Source organism: Ischnura elegans, chromosome 4 (assembly GCF_921293095.1).
Source record: "Ischnura elegans chromosome 4, ioIscEleg1.1, whole genome shotgun sequence".
Lineage (NCBI taxonomy): Eukaryota > Metazoa > Arthropoda > Insecta > Odonata > Coenagrionidae > Ischnura > Ischnura elegans.
This window is the reverse complement of record NC_060249.1, coordinates 107,583,975-107,607,484: the sequence shown is the minus strand read 5'-3', so window position 1 is coordinate 107,607,484 and position 23,510 is coordinate 107,583,975. Positions and strand designations below refer to the sequence as shown.

General features: G+C 38.7%; 1 protein-coding gene across 3 annotated transcripts in view; it reads left to right on the top strand.

The window, feature by feature from the left end:
• LOC124157868 (endoribonuclease Dicer-like) overlaps positions 1–23,510 on the top strand; it is a 159,207-nt gene that overhangs the window by 18,459 nt on the left and 117,238 nt on the right. For all 3 annotated transcript variants that reach the window (XM_046532925.1, XM_046532924.1, XM_046532926.1), the window contains exons 7-9: positions 11,576–11,704; positions 17,551–17,711; positions 21,074–21,200. In XM_046532925.1, the coding sequence (XP_046388881.1) occupies positions 11,576–11,704; positions 17,551–17,711; positions 21,074–21,200 (417 nt within the window). The remainder of the gene's footprint in view (positions 1–11,575; positions 11,705–17,550; positions 17,712–21,073; positions 21,201–23,510) is intronic.

The window sequence follows — 23,510 nt, the reverse complement described above, 5'->3', positions numbered from 1 at the left end:
GTGAAAATGTTTGACTAGGTCGCCTATGCAGCAGGAAACCCGAGATTTTGGCGAGTAATTGTGATTGCCTTTAAAGGATTCAAACAGGAATTTAGCTGATTAATGGAATATTTTAATTTTATGTAAACAATAGGGTAGTTTCCTTCATTAAAGAAAACGAAAGGCATTGATTGTGATTCGTTAACCACCATTGGTGTATTCATAATATACATATTATTTGGTTCTAGAAATACCGGTTTAGATTAATGGCGATGGTCAATTTTTTCCTCATTTGAAAAAGGCCAGATTGGCGCCCATGCGATGCCACTCCTCGTGACATCACAGGGACCTTGTTTATACACGAGAGGATAGCAGTTTTACATCGTCTGAGGTTACCAATGCATGCGTGAGGCACAGAGCTCAGGGAAACATGTCTTAATAATCACTTATTAAAACTGACTAAGTTCGGAAAGTTTTCTTCGTTTGATAAGGTATTAATAATCCTTATTTAAGCCAAGGGCTACCTGCTAGCATGGTACTCGGCTACCTGCTAGCATCCTGCGTCGTATTAGCGCTCAGAGCCTCACCCCTAGGTCACCTCACTCGCGGCAGCGGGAAGCAGAACGACGTCACGCGGAGTTTTTCCCGGCAATCATACTTACTCGCGCGCTTGAAAATTTTCACTTTTAATTTAATCGCGAAAAATAGATATCGTCTTATAAAAATCTAAAAGCGTTAAATACGTACTCCAGGAGTACATATTAATATTTCGATTTAGGCAATAAAAAAATAATAGAAAAGCGCCCTATTTGAGCATTACGCCAAAATGCTAAGCCTCCGTCGTATTTCTTCGTCTGTCCGGCATTTATTTTCTTGCGTAAAATGCTTAAATAAAGTCAGAAATACGTCGTGTTTGGTCTTTTTCTTTTTTAAATTACGCGCACATTACCAATATTTCAATCCAATGAAGGTGTAATAATAATTGCCGAAAGTCATTGTTAGACACCTTTCGGGCTAGTAGATGACTCATGCAGCAGTTGACCTCCGGAAAGGGGGAAATTCGAAGCAGGTAGGTAGAAAAAGGTCAGTGGGTGAGAAAAGGGGGTGGGCGCGAGACCAATTTTATTTTTCTCGCGTAACTTGATATTATTTTCGAAGCTAAGGTCTTCGTAATACTATCCCTGCGCGAGCCGGGACCTTTTGTTTGATTTCGGAGAAGAGGAAATCGTCGGAGGGGGTGGGGCGAACGCTGAATGGAGGGGGATAGCGGATCGTGGGAAATGCGCCAATGTCACTATCTCACGGCACTGAGTTTCTCCCTATGGTGGTTTCATCTCCTGGGGAAGATTCAAAAGTGCCTGTAGTTATTAGCCACAAAGTGCACATGGTAAACACCTCGTCTTTTTTTTTATCAAAAGATGGATGCGGGAAAATGGTCAGTGGGGCAGAAAGAGTGAAGGGTGAAACGCGATTCTATTATTTTCCGGTAACTTGATATTTGTTCGAAGCTAAGGTCTTCGTAATACGATTCCTCCACGAGCTGGGACTTTTTTTTATTTTGGAGAAGCGGAAATCGTGAGAGTGGCTGAGGCGAATGCTGAATGGAGGGGGATAGCGGATCGTGGGAAATACGACAATGTTGCTATCCCACGGCACTGAGGTTCTCCTGATGGGGGACACCTGGGATTTTCGGATTTTTTTTACCCGATCAATTTCGGTTCCCCGCGTCGAAATCTTTTCGCCGCTCTAACCCGCAAATTTGATGTAGTTCGTCAACTTGCATAAAACGGCGCTGCATGGACTAAAAGAATAGAGTTCTCTCCATTTTTCCGAGTCAGCTACGAACGACGTGCGAGCGACAGTGTATGACGCGAAATTCAAAGTATTCGAGGTATTCGAGACGGCACCTTTGGCATAACTGTTCGAGATCTCGAATATCGAATACTTTCTAGTATTCGAGGTATTCGAGTATTCGCGGATACTATTCGCACATCTCTAAAAAAAAGTGTTAAAAAAATCTTTATCTTCCTGCTCTAATTTTATAAGTTAGCCCCTAAATTAAATATCATCTTTAGGCAATTGCCTGGTTTTTTGCCAAAATATAATATTAATAACTCCATCATTTGTCACAGAAACCTCAACACCTCACGTTACCATCCAACTCCATGCTAGTTTCATTTGACCTAAAAAACTATTTACTTCTGTACCTGTACAAAAAACCTTGTTACTTATGAGAGACTTACTGAGAGACTACAACATTGACAACAGTGTGTCTTGTGAACTTCATTGTCTAGTGGAACAGCGTCCCAACCAAAATTATTTTTTGTACAATAAGAATATTTATCACCAAACAGACAGCCTATCGATGGGGTCCTCCCTTTCACCTGTAATAGCCGATATATTTATGGACAATAGGGAAGTGCACTAATTTTTTTTTATTGCTGAATTTGAAAGTTCAGCCTAAAAAAGAAACATTAGTACAGTCACTTTTATTTCCTGCATCTGGGGTATGCACTTTAAAACGTTTTGAAAGTCGGAAAATTTCATGTTGCGCTGAAACACAGTGCCTCCATCTTGATTGAGATGTAACGTCACAAGGCAGTTGTCACCAGTGGAGTATCGCTGTATTCCGTCACCTTCTTTAGCGCGGTGAGAGTTTCTGGGAATCAATGGAGTTTGCTTCCTAAAAATGTTGGCTAGTACGGAAAACATGAATTCAAAAAAGAATTATAAATGATTTTTTGTTCCAAATTTCATCTCGACGTTGAAACAAAAGCCTGGAGAAGATATTCATTCCCGTGCCTTAAGCACAAGCCATACTGAATAAATGGTTCAAGGCTGCTCCTGACTCTTACCTATTGATGATATTCTGTTTTGAAGATCATTTGAAGGTATTTTAAGATCAAATTGATATTTATATTATAATAATTTACTTTAAAGGTACCTTAGTCTTATCATAAAGTGTGTTGAGTCAAAATATAGCATCTTCTGCGTAGACCTATGCAATGTATAAACTGAAAGTAGTTTGGTTAAAGAATTATGGCGCGACTGTTATTTTACACCACCGGGCAAAATGCGTACTTTGCCCATGATATGTGCATATATGATAACAAACGATTTTTGTCAAAGTTAATCTTTATTTGTTGAAATTAATACATTTATAGGTGATACAGACATAAAGGTACACGGCAGGTCGCGCGGCGTAATTTATGCTCCACTGGTGACGGGTTCATCTTGCTGATCTAAAAAATTAGCTACAATACCTCGAACTTTGAAAACTCGTAATATAGGCAGTCAAAGTACATTGTAGGAATACACGAGACCATTCTAGCCCAGAATATATGTTCAATGTTAAAATCTTTGATTTTCAAAGATTGACGTATTTTATACGCTAGCGTGCCTGGTCCAGGGTTATCAACTTTTAATTCATCCTATTTGTTAATTGAAATTATATTTCGGAATGGTTCTTTTAGCACTGCTACTGAGGTAAACTGGTAGGTACTAGGTACTGAGGTAGGTACTGAGTAAGTAAACTCCCTTTGGAGTAATGTGAATTACAAGTGTTCGAGATATATGGCATTTTATATTCGTTTTGTGTTCTTATTAATTATGTCTGTATGCATATTGTGCCTTTCCGCGAGCCTTTAATTGTATGTGCTCTTGCAAGAGTGGTTTTCATTTTTAATGTGGAAGTCTGTCAGTATAAGAAAAGAAAAAAATTAACATTTCAGCGCACACCAACCATTGTAGTCGTCGTATCTCTGCGTTTGTAATGACACTGCTAAAATACCTAAACGCCATTATGATGATAAAAAAATTGTTTCATGTATATGATTACTGCAATTAAAATTAATGATAAACTTGACGCCGTATGATCACAGTGAAGACAACAAAATATACTACCATGACGAAGTCTTGAACCCTGTTCCTCAGAGTGGGAGTCTCACACGCTACAACTACCCCAACTGACCCATCGGGTAAGGGGAGATATTTTGGATTTATATATGACTTGTAAAAAGTACCGCATGAAAATTACTTAATTACAGCCTAACTAAGGCCCTTATTGAAAAAGACAGAGCAAGGTACGTGGTCTCCCCTTGTTAGCCTTAACGCCTCGCATTTCTATGGAGTGTTGATCTGTCATCCTTTTTCAAGAAATCAGTGACCATAAATACATCAAAGTTTGGTATACCATTTATAAATCGTTGGAATTTTCCTTCTCCCAACCAAGATCAACTTTTCTTGAACCCATCCTGGACAGCGAACCATTGCAACAACCAACCAGCACAGAAATAAGGCTAACATCCCATGATTCTAGTTGCGAAGGGTGAACGTTCTGGCCGGCGTGAATACATACGAATAAGTCTTGCAGCAAACGTCTGAAATAGGTTTATCAGTTTGACTCAGTTCTTACAAAAAAAGTTATGGCATGATAAACGGCATTGTGCCAAAATATACTCAGCGAAAAATAAATACCATCATCTATTTATTAAAGGTTCAATGTGCTATTCGCACTACTCTTTCCAAACTTGAAGTTAACACGTAAATGAATATTAATATATTACGCAATGATGAAGTCATGTACTCAAAAGATAAGCAGCCACATATATATTCTGAAGATATTTTATAACAGCAATAAACGGACACCCTCAAATTCAGTAATTTTTCTATGCAATAATAGTGGTACAGTGAGTCCTCGTTTAACGTCACCTACCGTTCCTGAAAAATGTGACGATAAACGAAATGACGTTAATCGAAGCATGATATCCCATAAAAACAATGTAAAAATTGAATATCGGTTCCTAGACCTCACAATTCCTATGCGAAAAAATTTTAGCTTATCATAACTGAGGCATTTTTTACAATGGGAATGCCAAACTATGGCATAAATACGAGTTCCTGTCTTCATCGACGACAATAGCAGCAGTGACGTAAACCCTTCTCCATTTTTGTATCTTCCCGCATTTGCTTTTCGGCTTCGCTATAGTGCGGTACCAGACGCTACCAGACGCTACAGACTGGGGATCTGGTGCTCCGGTCCATAGGCCCTACCCTCGCTACGAGAATTTCTTTTCGGACCGGTCAGGAGCGAAATCAAAATGGCGGAAATGAGCGAGGGCGGGCAAACTGGGATTATGAAATCGAAGAGATGGTTTCAATTGCGAATTGAGGCGGGCGGGCATCGCCTGGGCATCATCATCGCTGAAACATCGTCGCAGTAACAGGAACCAAAATTATTGTGAACATTGTTCTCTTGGAAATTTTCGTGGAAATGTCTCTGATGCTAAAATTTGCCAAAACCGTAATCGCAATTAACAATATACACACCGTTTTACACTTTGAATAGACTGACCGTATTACCGCCCACGAAACAAACAACCTGTAACGTCAGCCACTTCGCCTTTTTTCTCGCGCGAAATTTAAAATACGTGACGTTATCGCGAAGCGAAGGGATGATAAACGAATCACGGTCGTAAAATTTTCGTGACGTTATCGCAAAATGACGTTAAACGGGGTGACGTAGAACGAGGACTCACTGTAGGACTAAACGGCGTAGATCTGCCTTCTGCTACTTCCTTGTGACGTCACGGCCAATATTCAACATGGATACCCGTTTTAGCGGCCTTTGAATTTTTCCATATTTCGGACGGTTATCTCGAATCAAGTATTCAATATTAGGATTTAAACTGTGGTTTAACGACATTATGTTATTCTGAACTCTAACTTAAAAAATGTGTTTGGTGCATTTGAAACACTAGTGTACTTCCCTATTCAATTCCCAATTATTTGATTCGGGCATTCTATCTTATCCACATCTTCTGGTACCGTTATGTTGACTACATCATCTGCCGCTGGACCGGAAGTGTCAGACAATTAGATAATTTTCTGAATAAATGAATTTTTAAATGCTCAACATCCTAATATTACCTTCACAGTAGAAATAGAATCCAAAAAGCAACGAAACTTCCTCGATCTCTCCATATCCATAGTTGGTGACAACATGAATTTGGTGTATACAGAAACCCTTGCTATAGTGATACAATCATTCTGAGTTACTCATGCCATCCAACCTCCAAAAGTTATCCTCCTTTCATTTTATGTTACATAGATTGGTCAATCTACCTTTAAATGCAGTCAATTTCAATTGTGAACTTTCCACAATGAAATCAATTGCAATTTCAAATGGCTGCAGCTTAAATACTTTAACTAAAATCCTCAGGAGAAAGTTGAAAACGCGAGCCATTTCACAGCTTTGCTACCTTCCCCCATCACAGAGAATTCTAAAAAAATGGTGCCGGTCATTGTTTGTGGGTGACTTTTCCAACAGACTTGCAAACAAATTCCCCAAAAATAAATTCAATGTTTCTTTCTACAACCCTTGCACTCTCGGTGAAGTTCTGTGTCGTAACAAACTCAAAATAGAACCCATCCATCAATCCGGCATTTACAAAGTTAATTGTGAATCATGCAACTTGGGTTACATTGGTCAAAAAGGCAGAAGGTCCATTATCAGAATGAAAGAACATAGAAGGTGCAGGAAAATTGGGATGAAACGTCACTTCTCACCAAACATTTGGTACAGACTTTTCATTCTTGTCATTTTCAACCAGGATTTTCTATAGAGATGGGTCGAATACCAGATTTCTCGAACTCGAATATCGAATTCGAATATTAAATCATTGCTTGAATATTCGAATAGCTCGAATTTCGAATACCTCGAATACTAAACGATGAATGCTGGAACGTTTGACTCGGTTGCCTATGCAGCAAGAAACACAAGATTTTGGGGAGTAATTTTGATTTCCTTTAAAGGATTCGAACAGGAATTTAGCTGATTAATGGAGTATTTTAATTTTATGGAAACAATTGGGCATATAATTGATTCAACTAACATCTCTTTCAAATATTCTAAGGGGACACACCACCTCGCGAAAATGATTGCATGCCATCTTGGCATTTACACTGCAAACGAGATAAGAAGGTGGATTGGAATTGCTGTCAGGGAGAAGCCAAATATCCTGAGAAAATATCCCTTCCTCTGGGACTGTAACAATAAAGATTTATAGCACCACTCATAAATTGTAACTTGATATATGTTTTCTGAAAAAATACCGCATCAACTTCCGAGAAGCTCTGCTGCTCATATCCAGTCTCGCCAGAATGCCAAGTCTCCGTCATATTTTGACATTTATTTCCTCGCGTAAAATGCTTAAATAAAGTCAGAAATGCATCGCGTTTGGTCTTGTTCTTTTTTAAATTACGAGCACATTCCTAATATTTCAATCCAACAAAGGTGTAACATCAATTGCCGAAAGTCATTGTTAGACACCTTTTGGTCTAATAGGTGATTCATGCAGCAGTTGACCTCCAGAAACTGGAAACTTAGAAGCAGGTAGGCTGAAAAAGGTGTATGGGTGAGAAAAGGGGGAGGGGGCGAGAAACATTTCTTTTGTTCTCGTGTAGCTTGATATTTTTTTCAAAGCTAAGGTCTTCGTAATATGATCCCTGCGCGAGCTGGGACCTTTTTTTTATTTCAGAGAAGAGGAAAGCCTCAGAGGGGGGGGCTAGTGCTGAATGGAGGGGGTTACCGGATCTTGGGAAATGCGCTAATGTAACTATCCCACGGTACTCATGCAGCAGTTGACCTCCAGAAATGGGGAACTTCAAAGCAGGTAGGCAGAAAAAGTTTAGTGGGTTAGAAAAGGGGGGGGGGGCGTGAGACACGTCTTTATTGTTCTCGCGTAACTTGATATTTTTTTCGAAGCTAAGGTCTTCGTAATACGATCCCTGCGCGAGCGAGGATCTTTTGTTTGATTTTGGAGAAGAGGAAAGCGTCAGAGTGGGTGAGGCAAGTGCTGAATGGAGGGGGATAGCAAATCGCGGGAAATGCGCCAATGCTAATATCCCACGGCACTGAGTTTCTCCCTATGGTAGTTTCATCTCCTGGAAAAGATTCAAACTAAGTGCCTGTCCTTATCAGCCATAAATGACACATGGTAAACACTTCGTCTCATTTATACGAAACCTTCGCGAGCTGGGGGCCTTTTGTTTGATTTCGAAGAGGAGGAAAGCATCGGAGGAGGGGCTGAGGGCCGATGGATGGAGGGGGAAGCGGATTTTGGGAATTGTGCTACGTAGTTACTATCCCACGGCACTGAGGTTTTCCTGGTGGGGGAAACCCGGGATTTTTGGATTTTTTCACCCGGACCAATTTAGGTTCCCCACGTCGAAATCTTTTCACTGCTCTAACCCGCGAATTTGATGTAGTTCGTCAACTTGCCTAAAACGGCGCTGCATGCACTAAAAGACTAGAGTTATCTTCATTTTTCCGAGTCAACTACCAACGACGTACGTGCGACAGTGTATGACGCGAAATTCAAAGTATTCGAGGTATTCGAGGCGGTACTTTTCGCATAACTATTCGAGACCTTGAATATCGAATACTTTCTAGTATTTGAGGTATTCGAGTATTCGCGGATACTATTTGCACATCTCTAATGGATCCCCCCGTGGATTTCCCATACCTCTTCACCTACTTCTACCTCTTCAGTATCTTTTCCCACTGTCTCCTCTCTGTATGCCTGTTTCCCACCCCTTCTTCAAACATGTCAAATCCTCCCCCACCCCTTTTCTCAAATATAAAAAGGTGATGTTTATATGTAAGACAGTGTCTTGTACCAGATGATGGCTCTGTGAGCCGAAACGCATCGTACGCATTAAAATGTTGTGGAAAATTGCTAGCAGATTTTATTTAAATAAATGTGAATTCTTTTGTATATTTTTTCGCATATTGTTGATCGCAAACTTTTACGTTTTTTATGTCCTTTATTCCTGAAATAAGAATCTCCAAACCATCAACTCCTATTATCATAAATGTGTCTCTGCTTTTGCATCAAATTTTCAGCGTGGAAGTAATTCACGGGTAATATTTCCTTGCCTTATTAAATGGAGTGCAGAAAGTTTCACAAAGTGGCTCAGTATCATGTCTTCTGACAAAATACCATGGGCGATATTATCTCTCAAATTTGAAAATGTTCCAGTAACGCAATGCGGAAGGCTGTAGCACTTCGTCAAAGGAATCATTCTGTCTCGCTTAGTATTACAATGCTAAATGTAAAACCCCTCCAACGTCCATTCGATATTTGAGCATATCTCCTCTCGCAATTTCATGAAAATCTGTGGTGGTGGAGTGAATACTTCCGTAACTCTATCTAACTGGTAGACTATCCGTTTAGTTTTGCGAATATATGTATTAATCGGGCCCGGAACCCCCCTGAAAACCCCTTCTTTCTCCTGCTTGGCTTTCGGACAGCAATCTTTGAAGTGCATGAGACAGTTTAAACACTTATTCACAGCTGCATGTTGTAAAACTATTTTCAGTAGTAATGGGGAAAGCCAAGCTGAGAGAAGAGGGAAGATTCGTGGAAGACGCAGCTCACCAGGCGAGAAAGAAATCCCTCCTATAGGACCCAGCCTATTGTCCCGATTCCGCTTGCTGGGAGGAGTGAGCCTATTCTCTCAGGCCGATGTAAACATCGTCTTCCCTTCCTTCAATGCTTGGGAGACTGACGGAGAGTTAGGAAGAGGGTAGGGCAGGAAGGAAAGGGGATAGGCGAGGGACAGGAAAAGACCTTGAATGTGGTCCCTCTTGCCTTTTGCTCGCCACTCCAGGACCATCTATCTGCTGTTTGAGAATTGAAACTGTCGATACGATTTCCTCCTATGCCGTGAGCCCTCTAGAATGTACTTACTCTATGGTATAAGCAATACTAAAAAATTACATTTTAGCGCACACCAAACCTTGCTAGTGTAGTCATATCTCTGTGTTCGAAATGGCACTGCTTAAATACCTAAATGCCATTATGGTGATAAAAGAATTTCTGTTATGCCTATGCTTGCTGCGATTAAAATTAATGAAATACTTGTCGCTGTATGATCAAAATGAAGTCTACCAAATATACTGCTGTGACAAAGCCTTAAACCTGAGCCCCCTAGATGGGAGTCGATAGCACTAACCATTACACCAACTGACCCAACTGTGAAGAGATGCACTATTTTAGAATTATATAAGGCTTATTAATAGTATCACATGAAAATTAATTAATTATAGCCGAACCAAGGCCCATTCAATGGAACCACTTCTAGTTCAGATATGTGTTCGCCATTCCAAATGCCATAAAATATACAGCATTTGAAAAAGGTGGAGCAAGGTATGTGGTCTCTCCTCATTAGTTATATACTTAGATAGATAGACCTTCTAGTTGTTGCATTAATCAGGTTTTATCGATTGTTATATTTTTCGATTGAACACCATCCATCCCATAAACGGAATAAATTAATACCAGACTAGCAATGTCGGGCAAGGGTCATGAAATATATTCTCTTACAAGCCACTAGACAGGTTAAAGGAAAGGTGTATGCTATAACACAATCCAATCAATAGAATTTAATTTGTCTCAGTAATCAACACTGGATAGCAAGGCAAAAAAAGGATCTCTTCATTAACAAAACACAAAACAAAGCATTTGGCTAATGGTTAATGCTGGGTTCGAGAAAAAGAGAAACTCAAATATCTGTCAATATCATCAATAGCATACACAACATTAAGTGACAGCAACCCAAGCAATTACAACTACAGTGAGACTCATAGATCCTTCCACCCATAATCTATTATTTTGATGAACTACAGGAAAGTTTAACTGCATACTAAGAGTGCCACCAAGGTGACTTGGATAGGGCCTCTTGAAAGGGCAACTTTAGCCTCACTTTGTTCCGGGTTGATAGGTGCACCAGAGTAGGTATCCTCAGATGAAGTAGCTGTGTGATGATGAAGGAAGAGGTCTTGCATTTTGCTCATATGAGCCAGTTGAGGTTGATGGCAGCCTCAGATGATATCCCTGGAAGAGGTCGCCGTGTAGTGACCAAGGATAGTTCCTATTATCTCCAGAGTTCGAGAGAAGCTCCTCGTTTTTGTCTCCCTCCCATGACCACCATTGACTTCCCCTCTCCCCCCTCTTCTCCCTTGCTGCGATCAGCTGACTCCCTTCCAGGTCTGGTATTCAGGATGTGTTTTTACACACCCTTTGAACTCCCACGCAAGTGAGTTCCCATACTGTTTTACACCCTTTAACTGCCATTGTCTTCACTTTTTTCAACACCCATCCACTATTATATCTATTAAAATGAAATTAATCAAATTAATGTTGCATAGTGGTTGCAATGAACTATGAGGGCTTGCCTGCAGATACAGCCCACTTTTGTTGGACTGGACCTAAATTTGTTTGTTATTCTATCATTCATTTTATTATACTGCCTCGTTACAAATAGCTGCAATAAAATATCACTAGAGGGTAAAAAATTTTAATAGTTATATTTTCTCACAGTAATTTGTATGGTTTCATTTGATGAAACCATACATGCTTGCACCCAATTATTTAAATTGTATGCATATCCATAATCATACCGAGTGTGTTAACTACTATTTACTTTCTGGTTGGTAACAGTGGTCTACTTTGGCTGTTTTTGGGTTGCTTCAGCCCTACCTTTTCATGTATTAACATACTATCTATAGGTGTAATTTTTCTTTTAAATTTAGGTTTTCTACTAACCCAGTTGAAGATATTATTTATTTTGAACCAAAATATCCTGACCATGCAGCCAGTGGTGTTTCACGACTGCAAAATGATGTGATGGAAGAGTTAAAAGCAGCACGGGACTTATTAATGTAAGGTGCTATTTTTTTCATATTTTTTGGGTTTTTACTTTAATTTGTGGTAGAATTACTTAGACTCTGGACTTCACTAGGAATCCATAAACATTTATTTTACTTCACATATAAACATTATTGTTGTCAATTACATAGTAACCTGAGAACATATTTACTTTACTCTAACAATATTCTACTTGCATAGTGTGATTTTTAGGTAAGATATAACTATTAAACCACACAGGTACAATTTAACTACTTTCCAGCAGACTTAGTCATAAAGACACATTCCAAAGGTGTAAATAAAATGGAATGAATTTTGCAGAATGCTGTGCATAACCAATTTCGTTTATATTCGTGAGAGGAGTGATGCTATTAGCAACTCTGTCGAAAGTCTGGCAAAAAGATGCTAAAGATGGGAAAAATGAATTAGAATAAAATTATTAAAAAATTTTGGAATGAACCGCCACTTGAAGGGATGCAGATAATGGTATTATTATTGATGAAAAAAAGCTCCTGTCTTGTTCTCTCTCTTAAGACAGAAAAAAAATTAGATATCCTAACTGCCAATCATTGATTTTGATTTCCCTGGCATAGATTGAGTTTGTGTAATGGTCTTGTTCACAATTTTTTTTCTTTATTACTGATTCTTATTCTGTTGAAGAATGAAATGGAATTCATTTCTCCATTGCCCATTTCTTGACTTATCAAAATAGAAACTTTGTAGTTGAAAAATAGAAAATGTCTCTTGTTTAATCACAATGGGCACTATGACTCACCAACATGCTAGTGAATCTGGTATTGATGTGAATATCTAATGATGAAATTTTAGTGTGGGTGGTAGCTTAGGCATTTGATTTTTTTAAATATGTAAGTCTTTGGCATAGAAGAATTTTCATTTTCTTGAAACTTTCATGTCCTCTCCATCTAGGGAATGAATGAATTTAATATTCATCCAAAATGCACTGCATGGATGGGTAGAAAGGTCACAGACACTGATTACAGTCTCTGGGATGTACAAAATACCTATGTAAAGCAAAACTAATCCCATTGATGACTATGTTGATCGACATGTTGAAAGTGACCATGTCGATGAACAGGGTTTGCACTAGTATGATAAAATACTGCTTTTATAGTTCTGTACACCCATGCCTCGTTTAGCGCAAGGGATGCGTTCCATGGGGTCTTTGCGCTATACATATTTGCATTATATGTGAGCATTTTAACACTGGGAAGATAGGCATGCGTTCCCCGTAGTGTAAGTGTGGGGTATCGAATTTCTTAAAAGCCATATAAATATTCCTATTAATAGCCTTAGAAGACCTTATTTATATAAATATTTATAATTAAAAATATCTTTGAAGATTGTAGGGACGCATTAAAAGATGTTATTTCTCATTAAAATAAATTTGTACTTGCTTTTAAAATCCCACCTTCCAAGCAGGTGGCCTAACATCCAGGAAAAAAGCATGCCATCTCAGGGTTCATAATGCATTGCCGGCAGTTGACGAATTTTCAAACCAGTCTAAAAACAAATTCTTGTGTCACTCAGGCCCTTTTGTTGCTCATTTAAATAACAGACAAATGCTACTTTGAATACCATTTCATTGCTTGAGGAGTTAGTGAATGATAAATCATAACTGGCTTTAATTTGAAGTCCCCCGAGGCATTAGCATCAAGCAGCAACGTGAAAAGGTCTTTAAATGCCTTGAAACCTTACTCGGATTTGTCTTCCTTGAAAATGAGCGAACAAAATTGCATTCTTTTAAAAAACAATTCCGTCTCGTCGACATTAAAAACTAGTCTAGGGGGAAAGGAGCCACTCTCAATCACAGATTGGAGTTCATCAGATAATGTTGCGGCGACTATGCTATCAGCACCTGCAGATTCACTTGATATTGTAGCACTAAAACTCCAGCTCGAAGTTTAAAATTCTGGAACCAACCGGTAATAACTGCCTGTGTTAGAGGAACATCATTCAACCGTTTATTATAAATCCAGGTAATTAGAAGTCTTTCCGTTTTTTCCAGCAATGAACTTCGTATACGTGTTGACTGCTTGGCTGTAGTTGGTGCGGCTGATGACACTGATGTTTTAACCTAGTCTTAATTCAGAATAATAGTGCGAACTGTCGATGTCGTGAGCTTAAACTTACGTGCAATATCACATTGGCACTCTTTATTGTCAAACCAAGTGATCACTTTCAATTTCTCTTCTTGGTTTATGCTTTTCCTTGAAAACTTCGTTACTTTCCTGTCCCATTTCTATTTTTCGCAATTGTTCACTTGATTTTTAATCGGTATGGCTCTATCAAAATCACCTTTTACCGCTAAACAACTACCGCACTGCATTCCTGAGACGCAGAGGGCCTCCAGCTGCTGGGAAGGAAAGAAGCCATTGTGTTTGAGACTCTCTCTCGGACCCTTTTACCTGTTGATGCTATTCATATGCAACTGGGCCTCTGCTTCCCAATGACCTTGAAGGCTGGACAGGTGGTCCCTTTATGTGGTAGTCAATTCGCCCAATAACCTATGACAGCAAAAATGACGTCTCAAACTGTATTGCTTGAAAAAACTCATTTCCACTAGCTCCAAGCTTAATCAATGAATTAAACTTATGATTAACTTATGTTATTCAGTTAAGGGGACGAGAAAAATTACTTCGGTGGGTTCGGCTGTCCGGACGCATGACGAGAAATATTTTTGCCCTTTGCACAGCAATGGATTTTGACAAATATATAAACAAAGAATAAAATATAAGGCAAGCAATGCTATTAATAAGTGTTAAATGAGTGTAATTTCGTGTGTACTTAGTGCAAGTTCACATTTTATCAAGAGAGTGTTAAAGGTCATTTGATTATGCTAAGCAGCATTGGAATGTTTCCCCAACGAATGAATTTGTGCTTTATCAAAATTGTACTAGTTGAAATTGCACTAAGTGAGGCATGGGTGTATTTGCGCACATTTAAGACGTGCAATTCCAAGACAACACCCGTTCGGAGAAATGTGGTAATATTCTTGAAATTTTGGTTTCCATAACCTTTTCTGTGTTACAACCTGAATGACCTGTGCTTGCCCCCTCTAGTTTTGATCCTGGATACGCCCTTGGTAGGAGCCAGACTAAAGGTAGTCCATGTGATGGTATCACATGTTAAGTATTGTTGAAATGGAATTGGGAAACCCTACAAACTATCTCTTCCTTGAAAGCAATGAGTACAATCAAATAAGCCTTAGAAACTCATACAATGGGACCCATCCACAAAGGGCAGATGTAATTTTCAGCAGTGAGGTTGTTAAGGCCTTCCAGGTTATCGACATGCAAAATCTTTGGAGAGATTTATCATCAGCAGCATCAAGAAAGACGGATAAAAGATGGAGTTGAAAGAGATAGCAATGGATGTAAGGACATGGAGGAAAATGATGAGGGCGGGAAAGCTAGAAAATATCAAAAGGGAGGATAGATATCTTATAATTATGCGAAATGTGGTGGAAGGATGGTGGGGACTGTTGAAGTGATGGGTATAGGGTTTAATGTAGTGGTGGGAGGAAAGTCAACCTGGGGAAGTTTTAGTATTAATTGGGAAGATGGGCAAGAAAGTGTGGTTGGTATAGATCAGTTGAGCGATAAGATTAAGATTGAGGTGCGACCCACCAACCTTGTGATGATTCAAGTTTACATGTCCCCTTAAAATCGTAGGTAGGAAGAAGTTGATGAGGTGTATGAAAAGCTTGAGGGAATGATTAGGGAAATCTCAGGTGAGAAAACTTGAGTAATGGTTGGGGAAGTTGGGAAAGGAGACATGGAAATGAAATAGGAGGATTTGGGTTAGGAATGCAGAACGATGGAGGAGAGAAAGTATCAGAATTTTGCTGGATAAACTAGTTATTTGTCACAAATGCATGGTTCAATCATCATACATAGCAAAGGGACACATTGAAGAGTCCAGGGGATATGGGGAGATATCAGATAGAATACATCGTGGTAAGACAGAGGTTTAGGAACACATATCGTGAAAAACTTGTGCAGTTCCCCTGCAGCATATGATGATTCAGATCACAACCTACGGCTCATGAAATGCAACATAAGATTCAAAAGACATGAAATTTAGAAAGGCAAGGAAATTGAACAAAGAAGCATTGAAGGAGACTCTGAGGAGAGAACATTAGCAACTAGTGGAAAATAATATCTGGGAGATTGAAGATACATAGTCGGTAGAGAAAGGGTGGGTTAATATTAAAACTGAATAGTCGAAGGCACTGAGAAGTCAATTGGCTGCATTGACAGAATATAGATAAAGAGGCTAAGGATAACAGTGGGAAGGATGAAAGAAGTGGAGGAGGGAAGGAAGTGGAAGAGCGTGAACACAGAGAACAGAAGGATTTCTTACTTAAAACATCTGGCCTTGCAAACCCATTTAACCAATTGACCTATAGTGCTATGGTTGTAAGTTTTATTTTTAATTATTTCTTTGATTATTATTTTGAATCGAGTAAAACTTTGAATTATTGTGGATAATACTAGGTATGTTGTATCACAGCCAAACCCATCATCGCCATAACAAAAGAAAGAAACACTCGGCACTCAAAGAGTAAAAGTCTTAGAAAAATTGATGTACTCTGTGGGCCTAAAAGTTAACAATGATACTGTAAATTCTCATTATAACAAATTTCACTGAACCGAAAAACCGCAGGTTTGTAATAATAAACTTCGTACGAGCGTTTCTTCCAGGAATCATCACAAAAAACATACCTAGTCAAAGTCTCTTCAATCTCCTGTACTCCTAGTCGCATTGCAGAATAGCTTCAGAGTTGTGAGTATAATATGCACAATAGTATTATAAGCAAATACAGTATATCCTCGATATACCAACAAGATGCATTCGGAGACCTTGGTCGTAAGTTGATAAACCTATGCAAGGCATCGAAAAGTGTGTTATCCTGCAGAATGCAATGACTCACGATGGTGACGAACTGATTTATCTGGGTGGGAGATGCAGCTGGAGCCAAAATAAATTTGCTGTCCGTGGGAAAGAAGAGTAGGCAAAACGCTGAACAGTTCCTGACTTCTCAACGGATTAATTGCTATTTTATTCAGATTGTACTCAAAGTTTGAGTTCCTTTACACTACACCAATGGCCAACTCCAAAGGCGCCTAATATGAAATTTCCGGCACCCCTTAGTTCTTTGAAAATTAATATCTTTAAGTGTTCGTAAATCAAATTTTCACTAGAAAAGGAATTACTGCACGGCCTATTTACAAGCGGTAATGAGTGGGTCACCATGATTCCACAGAATTGAAGCTCATCAGCGAAAATTTCTCAATAATGTTGTTCGTATTAATGAGTCTACTATATCATGTTAAGATTAAAAATAATCTGATGACATACTCAAAAAAAGTATTATGATAAAAATAGACAGCATTTTCATTGACTTGGGCTATTATTTTATAAAGGAATTTTTTAAGGCAGTGAATCTGGCATAGAATGTGTGTAAGATAGATAGAAAGTAAAATTATTGTGATGCTAAGAATTACGGATTATATTTAAGAATTTTGACCTATGTTTGTTAATACAATGTATGTATTTTTAAAGTTTGTATTGGTCTCTTACTTTCTATGATGGTATCTGGTATCTGCAAGCCATTGTCTCTGTTAATGCAAATGTTGTGTGCTAATTAATGAATGAAGTTTGGTGTTTCTGTCGTGCAGTATCTTTGGGTGTTTCCTTTCATGACTTTAGGTGTAAACTCTTTTGATAACTGTTTTCTAAGGGTCAATTTTAAGTCTAAATTTATTGAATTTTTGCAATTTTTGATTCATGAGCTGAGCAGTCATGCTATAAATGAATATGTATTTACTCATTTTAGGAACTTGGACAGTAGTGTTTTTAGCTTGGGTGATGAGCCAGATGTGCCGTCTCCATCTAAGTCAGCACATTTGTATCGTATCAATACATCTCCTGGGGAAAGAGAGAAGAAGAGGTTGACTTCAATTGTGAATGACGTCCAGGTTATGCTCGAAGATTATGGTATGTATTCAGTGAACTTGAGTGTGGAAAATTATTCTGTGATTAAATCTACTGTAAATAAATGACACAGTAAAACCTCATTGTATCAGAGTAGAAGGTGCCTAGATGTCTGTTCATCTCAGGTGATGACATGTTTCACAGATGTTGCAGTTTGCTTCTTCAGGCCCGAGGTATAGGATGCAGTTGGTGATTTCCTGATATACCTTTCCTTCAGCCAGGGACCGGTTCGTTTTGACGCGCTTTCTTCTTTTCACTGAAAACTTGTTTCCCACAGATGGGCAGTGTGCAGCCATCTTCTCTACTGAAATTATTTGGGTTTTTCTTTATTTCGATGGCTTCTCTGATGAGTATCGGATAATAGCATCTTTCTTTTGTGATTGATCTTGCTTCTTCCACATTTGCATTGTGTTTCGGTCTGCTCCATATGTGTTCGGCGATGGCTGAGTTACGAAACCACCTGTTTTTAATGGCTCTCCGGTGCTCTTGAAGGTGGCAGCTAAGAGCTCAAGACGTTTGGCTGTTGTATGCCTGACTGCAATCACACTTCATATCGTACACTCCTTCGTGGATGCTTTCAGGCTATTTGTCTTTGATATTGCTGAATAAATCTATTGTCTTGGTGGTGGAGGCATATCTGGTCATCACATCGTGTCTCCTGAGTATTCTCATCATTTTTTTCTGTGGTTCCAGCCAGATAAGGCAGTATGGCACGTATGGGTTTTTTCAATGTTTGTAGTGCGGGCTCCTCAGAGGTCCTTTTAAGGGACGTAGATGTCTTCTCTTCTTCCTTTCTGGCTGCCTTGAGGATATATTTTTTTTACATTGAAGCCGTTATTTTGGAAGGCCTTGATGAGGTGGCATTTCTCCTTGGTGAGCGATGAAGAGTCCGAAACTGAGTAGGCCTGAGGGAAGAGTGTCTGCACCACTCCCATTTTTTGTTGTGGGTGATGGTGAGAATTTGCATTTAGGTACTGGTCCGTGTGGGTCTTTTTTCGGTAGACGGAGTGCCCAAGTGTTCCATCTTCTCTTTTCGTGATCAGGACATCCAGGAAGGGCAGAGATTTGTTTTCTTCGACCTCCATTGTGAATTGGATGGCAGGATTGATCAAATTCAGGTGTTTGAGGAAATTCTGGAGTTCCATTCTTCCATGTTGCCATATCATAAATGAGTCATCCTCATATCATAGAAATAGCTTAGGTTTCTTCGCAGACGAATCCAGTGCCTTTTTCTCGTGGTTTTCCATGAAGATGTTGGTGATTATCGGTGATAGCTCCACTATAATTCTTGATAATCTTCCATTAGAGATAGACATTCTGTAGTTCAATATTCCAGATGAATGACTATCTACTTTAATAACAATTAATATCTAATAAACAGCATAGCTAATTATTGAAAACCTAATATTCTTTATTAGCATCTCCATTTAATGTAAGGAGAGCATGCCTGCTTGTGAGACTAAAATCAGCACGCTTTCCGCAATCTTCTCGAAGAACAGTTATTTATCAAGTTGTAAAAGTGAGGTATTCCAGGTATTTCATGAGGTATTTCAGGAGGACTGGAAAAATACGTTTTGTAACTGAGATTGCCGTATAAATGAAAATTTTTATAGCTGAGGTTGGTAAAACATGGGTTCATTCATGGGACCAAAATTAATTGGTGTATAAGTGAGGTCATCTACATTTACATCTACATACTACTCCGCAAGGCTCCTAAAAGGCTTGTGGCAGGGAGTATAAGGACACCTGCCATTTACACATAAGAAGGAAATGCAAAATTACAATTAACACTTATTAAAACCCTTTATGGTTTGGGAGAAAAACGAATTCTATCTGTTCCGCTAAATAATTCTCTTAATTTATCGCTTCTGGCAGACCTGGAAATATAGTGGGGCTCTAATATTATGCTCTCCGTGTTACTCTTAAAGGTGTCTATTCTCAATTGTTCAAGCAATCTAAGCCTGGTGCACAGCCTCCGAGTCTCCAGAGGCTCCCAGACAAATTCGCTTAACATCTGGGTGATGCTGTCTGTACACCCGTAGCAGTTTTTGACAAACTGCACAGCCTTTTTTGATTTTTATTCAGTTCGTTGATTAAGTCTTTCTGCACCGGATACCATATGCTCGCTGCATATTCATCTCTCGCTGTTGGTTTTATTTTAATACCATTCTCAGCATTAACATAGTTATAGTTGGACGAACTCTGTAAAATCTTTCTCTCTTTAGTCACTTAATGAGTTGCGAAGTTCAGACCTTTGTTTGGACAAGATACCTGGCAGCAAAATACCCCCACTCTTCTTCCACTATGCTAGCTGTTATTGGATTTCTTTTGCCGTGGCAACAATAAATACTGTTGAAGCTGTAGCTTCTTTTATCATGGATGAGTACACCACTTAATTCTATCCCTGAGAAGTGCTGGAAGGCCTGCCTCTCCTACCAATGGCTGAAAGTATCAGCAAAAAAATTTCTTGCCTTACTACCATCCACTGAGTTCAGTGAAAGACTATTTAGCTCAGAAGAAAAAAATATGCATCTGAAAGTGCTGCAGGATTTGTCCTGATAGAGTGAAGATGCTTTGCTTTCTATTTAGAAGTTTTAAAATATCTTGGGGAACTTGGAACGAAGGTTATCGCAGCAGGAGGCATCGTTGCTAACCGCTTTCGGGAGCAGCTGCGTATTGCGCTTTATCGTGCAAGCTTTCGCGTCCATTACAGGGTGAATTATCAGGCGATGAATTAAAATTCAGAATTGATTGTCAATTAATTCCAAATTTTTATTCATCGCCTGATGATGCGCCCTGTAACGGATGTGAAAGCTTGCACGACAAAGCGCAACACGCATCTGCTCCCAAAAGCCGTTAGCAACGATATCTTGGGGAAGACTGAATCTGTAAGATATTGATGACATTGAGGAGATATTCTTAATAAAAGTTTCCTGATAAAACTAATGTTTTTATTTAAAATTTTAAACGTGAGTGTAAGTAAAACCATTTCAATGAAGGTGTGTTCTCTTCTGAAATTAAGGTATTAATAAATTGCTTGTATTTCATAATTACCTGGGTATTTTAATAACACTTGTGCTAAAATATTCTTTCACATAATAATAGTAACTTTTCGTGGCTGTGTTGCTGTAATTAAGTGATACATTAATTTGAACTCATGCCATCCAAATTGACAGAAGAGGAATCAAAATGCTGAAATCGGGATCAGAATTGCTAAAATTTTGCAACTGACGCATCACCAGTGAATACATTTTTTCGTTTGAACATGGGTTGTTAATTGTAATGCAGGAATTTTAGGTATGAATAAGCATTATTATTGCTATGTATAATTTGCTGTTATATCAGAGTTTTTTTCTTCTTCCCAGGAATTTTTGGTGGTTATGTTGCTGCTTTATATGCAAACATTATGCTCCATAGAAGAAAATTGAGTATGAATACTGCTGAAGGAAAGCGAGTTATTTCCTGCCTCCTTACACACATGACTTTAGTAAGGTAATCTTATATTCTTATATGATGCATGTAACTCATAGCTCTAACTTACATATTGCTTTTCATTGATGAGGTGGATGAAAAGTTCGCAGGTAATATTTGATTGACCTTTAGCTTCTTCTCTTTTAAGAAGTTTTTTGAAGCTGAAAAGGCAATTTGAGCAACTTACTTTGTTAAGCACAGTATTTCCTGTTCCTTTTTTAATCACAAAAAGCTTAAATAATCCTTGAGCATTAAGGCCTCGGGTACGATACGAGGGGCGGGCGGCAACCAGCATGAGTGGCACCGATCTGATATCGGGCCCCATTTAGTTGCGTGTAAATCTATTGAGGGTGGGTACGATATGTTTGAGCGGCGAGCGACAGTGAGCGGCGCCACCCAGTGCCGCTCATGGTTCCAAGTCCAGACCGATTTCTTTTCCACTGCCGCTCAGTAGATTCATCCTTCAGTGTAGTTGAAAATGTAAGCGGAGAAACATCAAAGTGGTGAGAATAGGGCCAAACGAGTGATGACTGAAGTTAAACTAAGTAATATACAAATGGAAGTTTTAATTAGGGAGGTGCTGTGCAGGGAATTCATGTGGAATGATCAACATTTTATTATAGTATTCTACCGATTAAGGTACGTTTCCATGTAGTACTATAGAAGTAATCTGGGAGCCTCCCTTTCCATCCAACACTGACTTCTTCAATACAATGTTAAGGCCTCTTTACGCGATACATTAACACGAACAAGTTAATGTCTGTTTACATGAATGATTTTTGTGGACTGGAACGGAACATGTATGAATGCATGAACCAAATTAGAACAGGTTCTATTTTCTTTGCATACATTCGAACAAGTTGGGTGGTAACACGGTGCATTTTGGCATTCATTCTCACGTTCATGCATCTAGACATTAACCCGTACATGTTAATGTACCGTGTAAACATGCCTTGAGGCCACTGTAACTCCCTTTCAATCTATGTAAAAATCCTGTTCTCTTCCTTCCTCTCCCTCGTTTCCCTAACATTCTATCCTCTAACACCGTTTTCAACATCCCCTCCCCACTAAGTATTCCCTCCATCCATACCTTCTGTCTCCTCTGTATCTCATCTAAAAGCTGCCTCTCCTCACCCACCATGTCCAGCACTTCGTTCTTCCTCCTCCTCTCTGTCCATTTCACCTGCTCCGTTCTTCTCCATACCCACATCTCAAATGCCTCCAATCTTCTCTCGTCCTCCTTCCTAAGTTTCAATGTTTCTTCACCGTAAAGCGCTACACTCCAGATCAGACTCGTCACAAACCTTATCTTTAAATTCTTCGATAAAGATCCTCTCAGAAGCTCCTTCCTGTTCATGAATGCCTCCTTTGCTAGTGCAATTCGCTTCCTGATGTCCTTACTATTGTATCCGTTTTTCTCTAACATATGGCCTAAATATTTGAATTGCTCTACTTGCTCAAGGTTTTCCCCACCTACTTTTATCTTGATTCTCACATTCCTTGCTCACAATGTTTTACAAAACCGCATTGCCTTGGCCTTCTTGTGATTAAAGCCAATCACTAATTGAACTCAATCATACAAAGATTTGATAGGAGCACATTTAGGGACAAGTGTAATTGATATTTTTAATTATTTGTGGCGTTAACAAATAACTTTCTTTATTTCACTCACAAAATTGAAGAATTCTTTATACCGTATATCTCCGAATATAGTCCCCCCCCCCCGAATATAGTCCCCCCCCCCCAATTTTGAGACCTCAGTTTTGGGAAAAATTTAAAAATGTAAAGGAAGGCAATTTTTCTGTGGTTAGCAAGTTAAGATTCTAGATTCGATAAAAACTATTATTTTCTGTGAAGATTAAGAACAAATCTGTTCACATATTTTCCATCACAACAAAATAACTATACCTAAAACATGTTGTGATCCATTGCATGTATCAGTAATTTATAGTTCCTTAACCAGATGTAATGAAGGAATGAGAAATTTTTTTAAGTATCCAAGGCTATTGTATTTTTTAAACCTTCACAAATTATTAATATTTTTGATTTCCAAATGACTACAGACAATGTCAATATATAAGCTTTAACTTAAACCCCATAAACAGTATTGCATTTGGCCCTGAAACTTCCTTAGATCCAGTGTAACACACCCATCAAGTCATCACAAATCCAAGTGACCTGAAGAATTTAGGAAATCTAAATAAAATTGTGTTAAATAAATTATAAATATTATAAAAATATTGCTATCAAATGCCTGCTAAGCAAAACAATTAAACTACAGGACTTACAAATATCAAAGTAATAAAATTAAGAAATAAACTTTTTCCAACA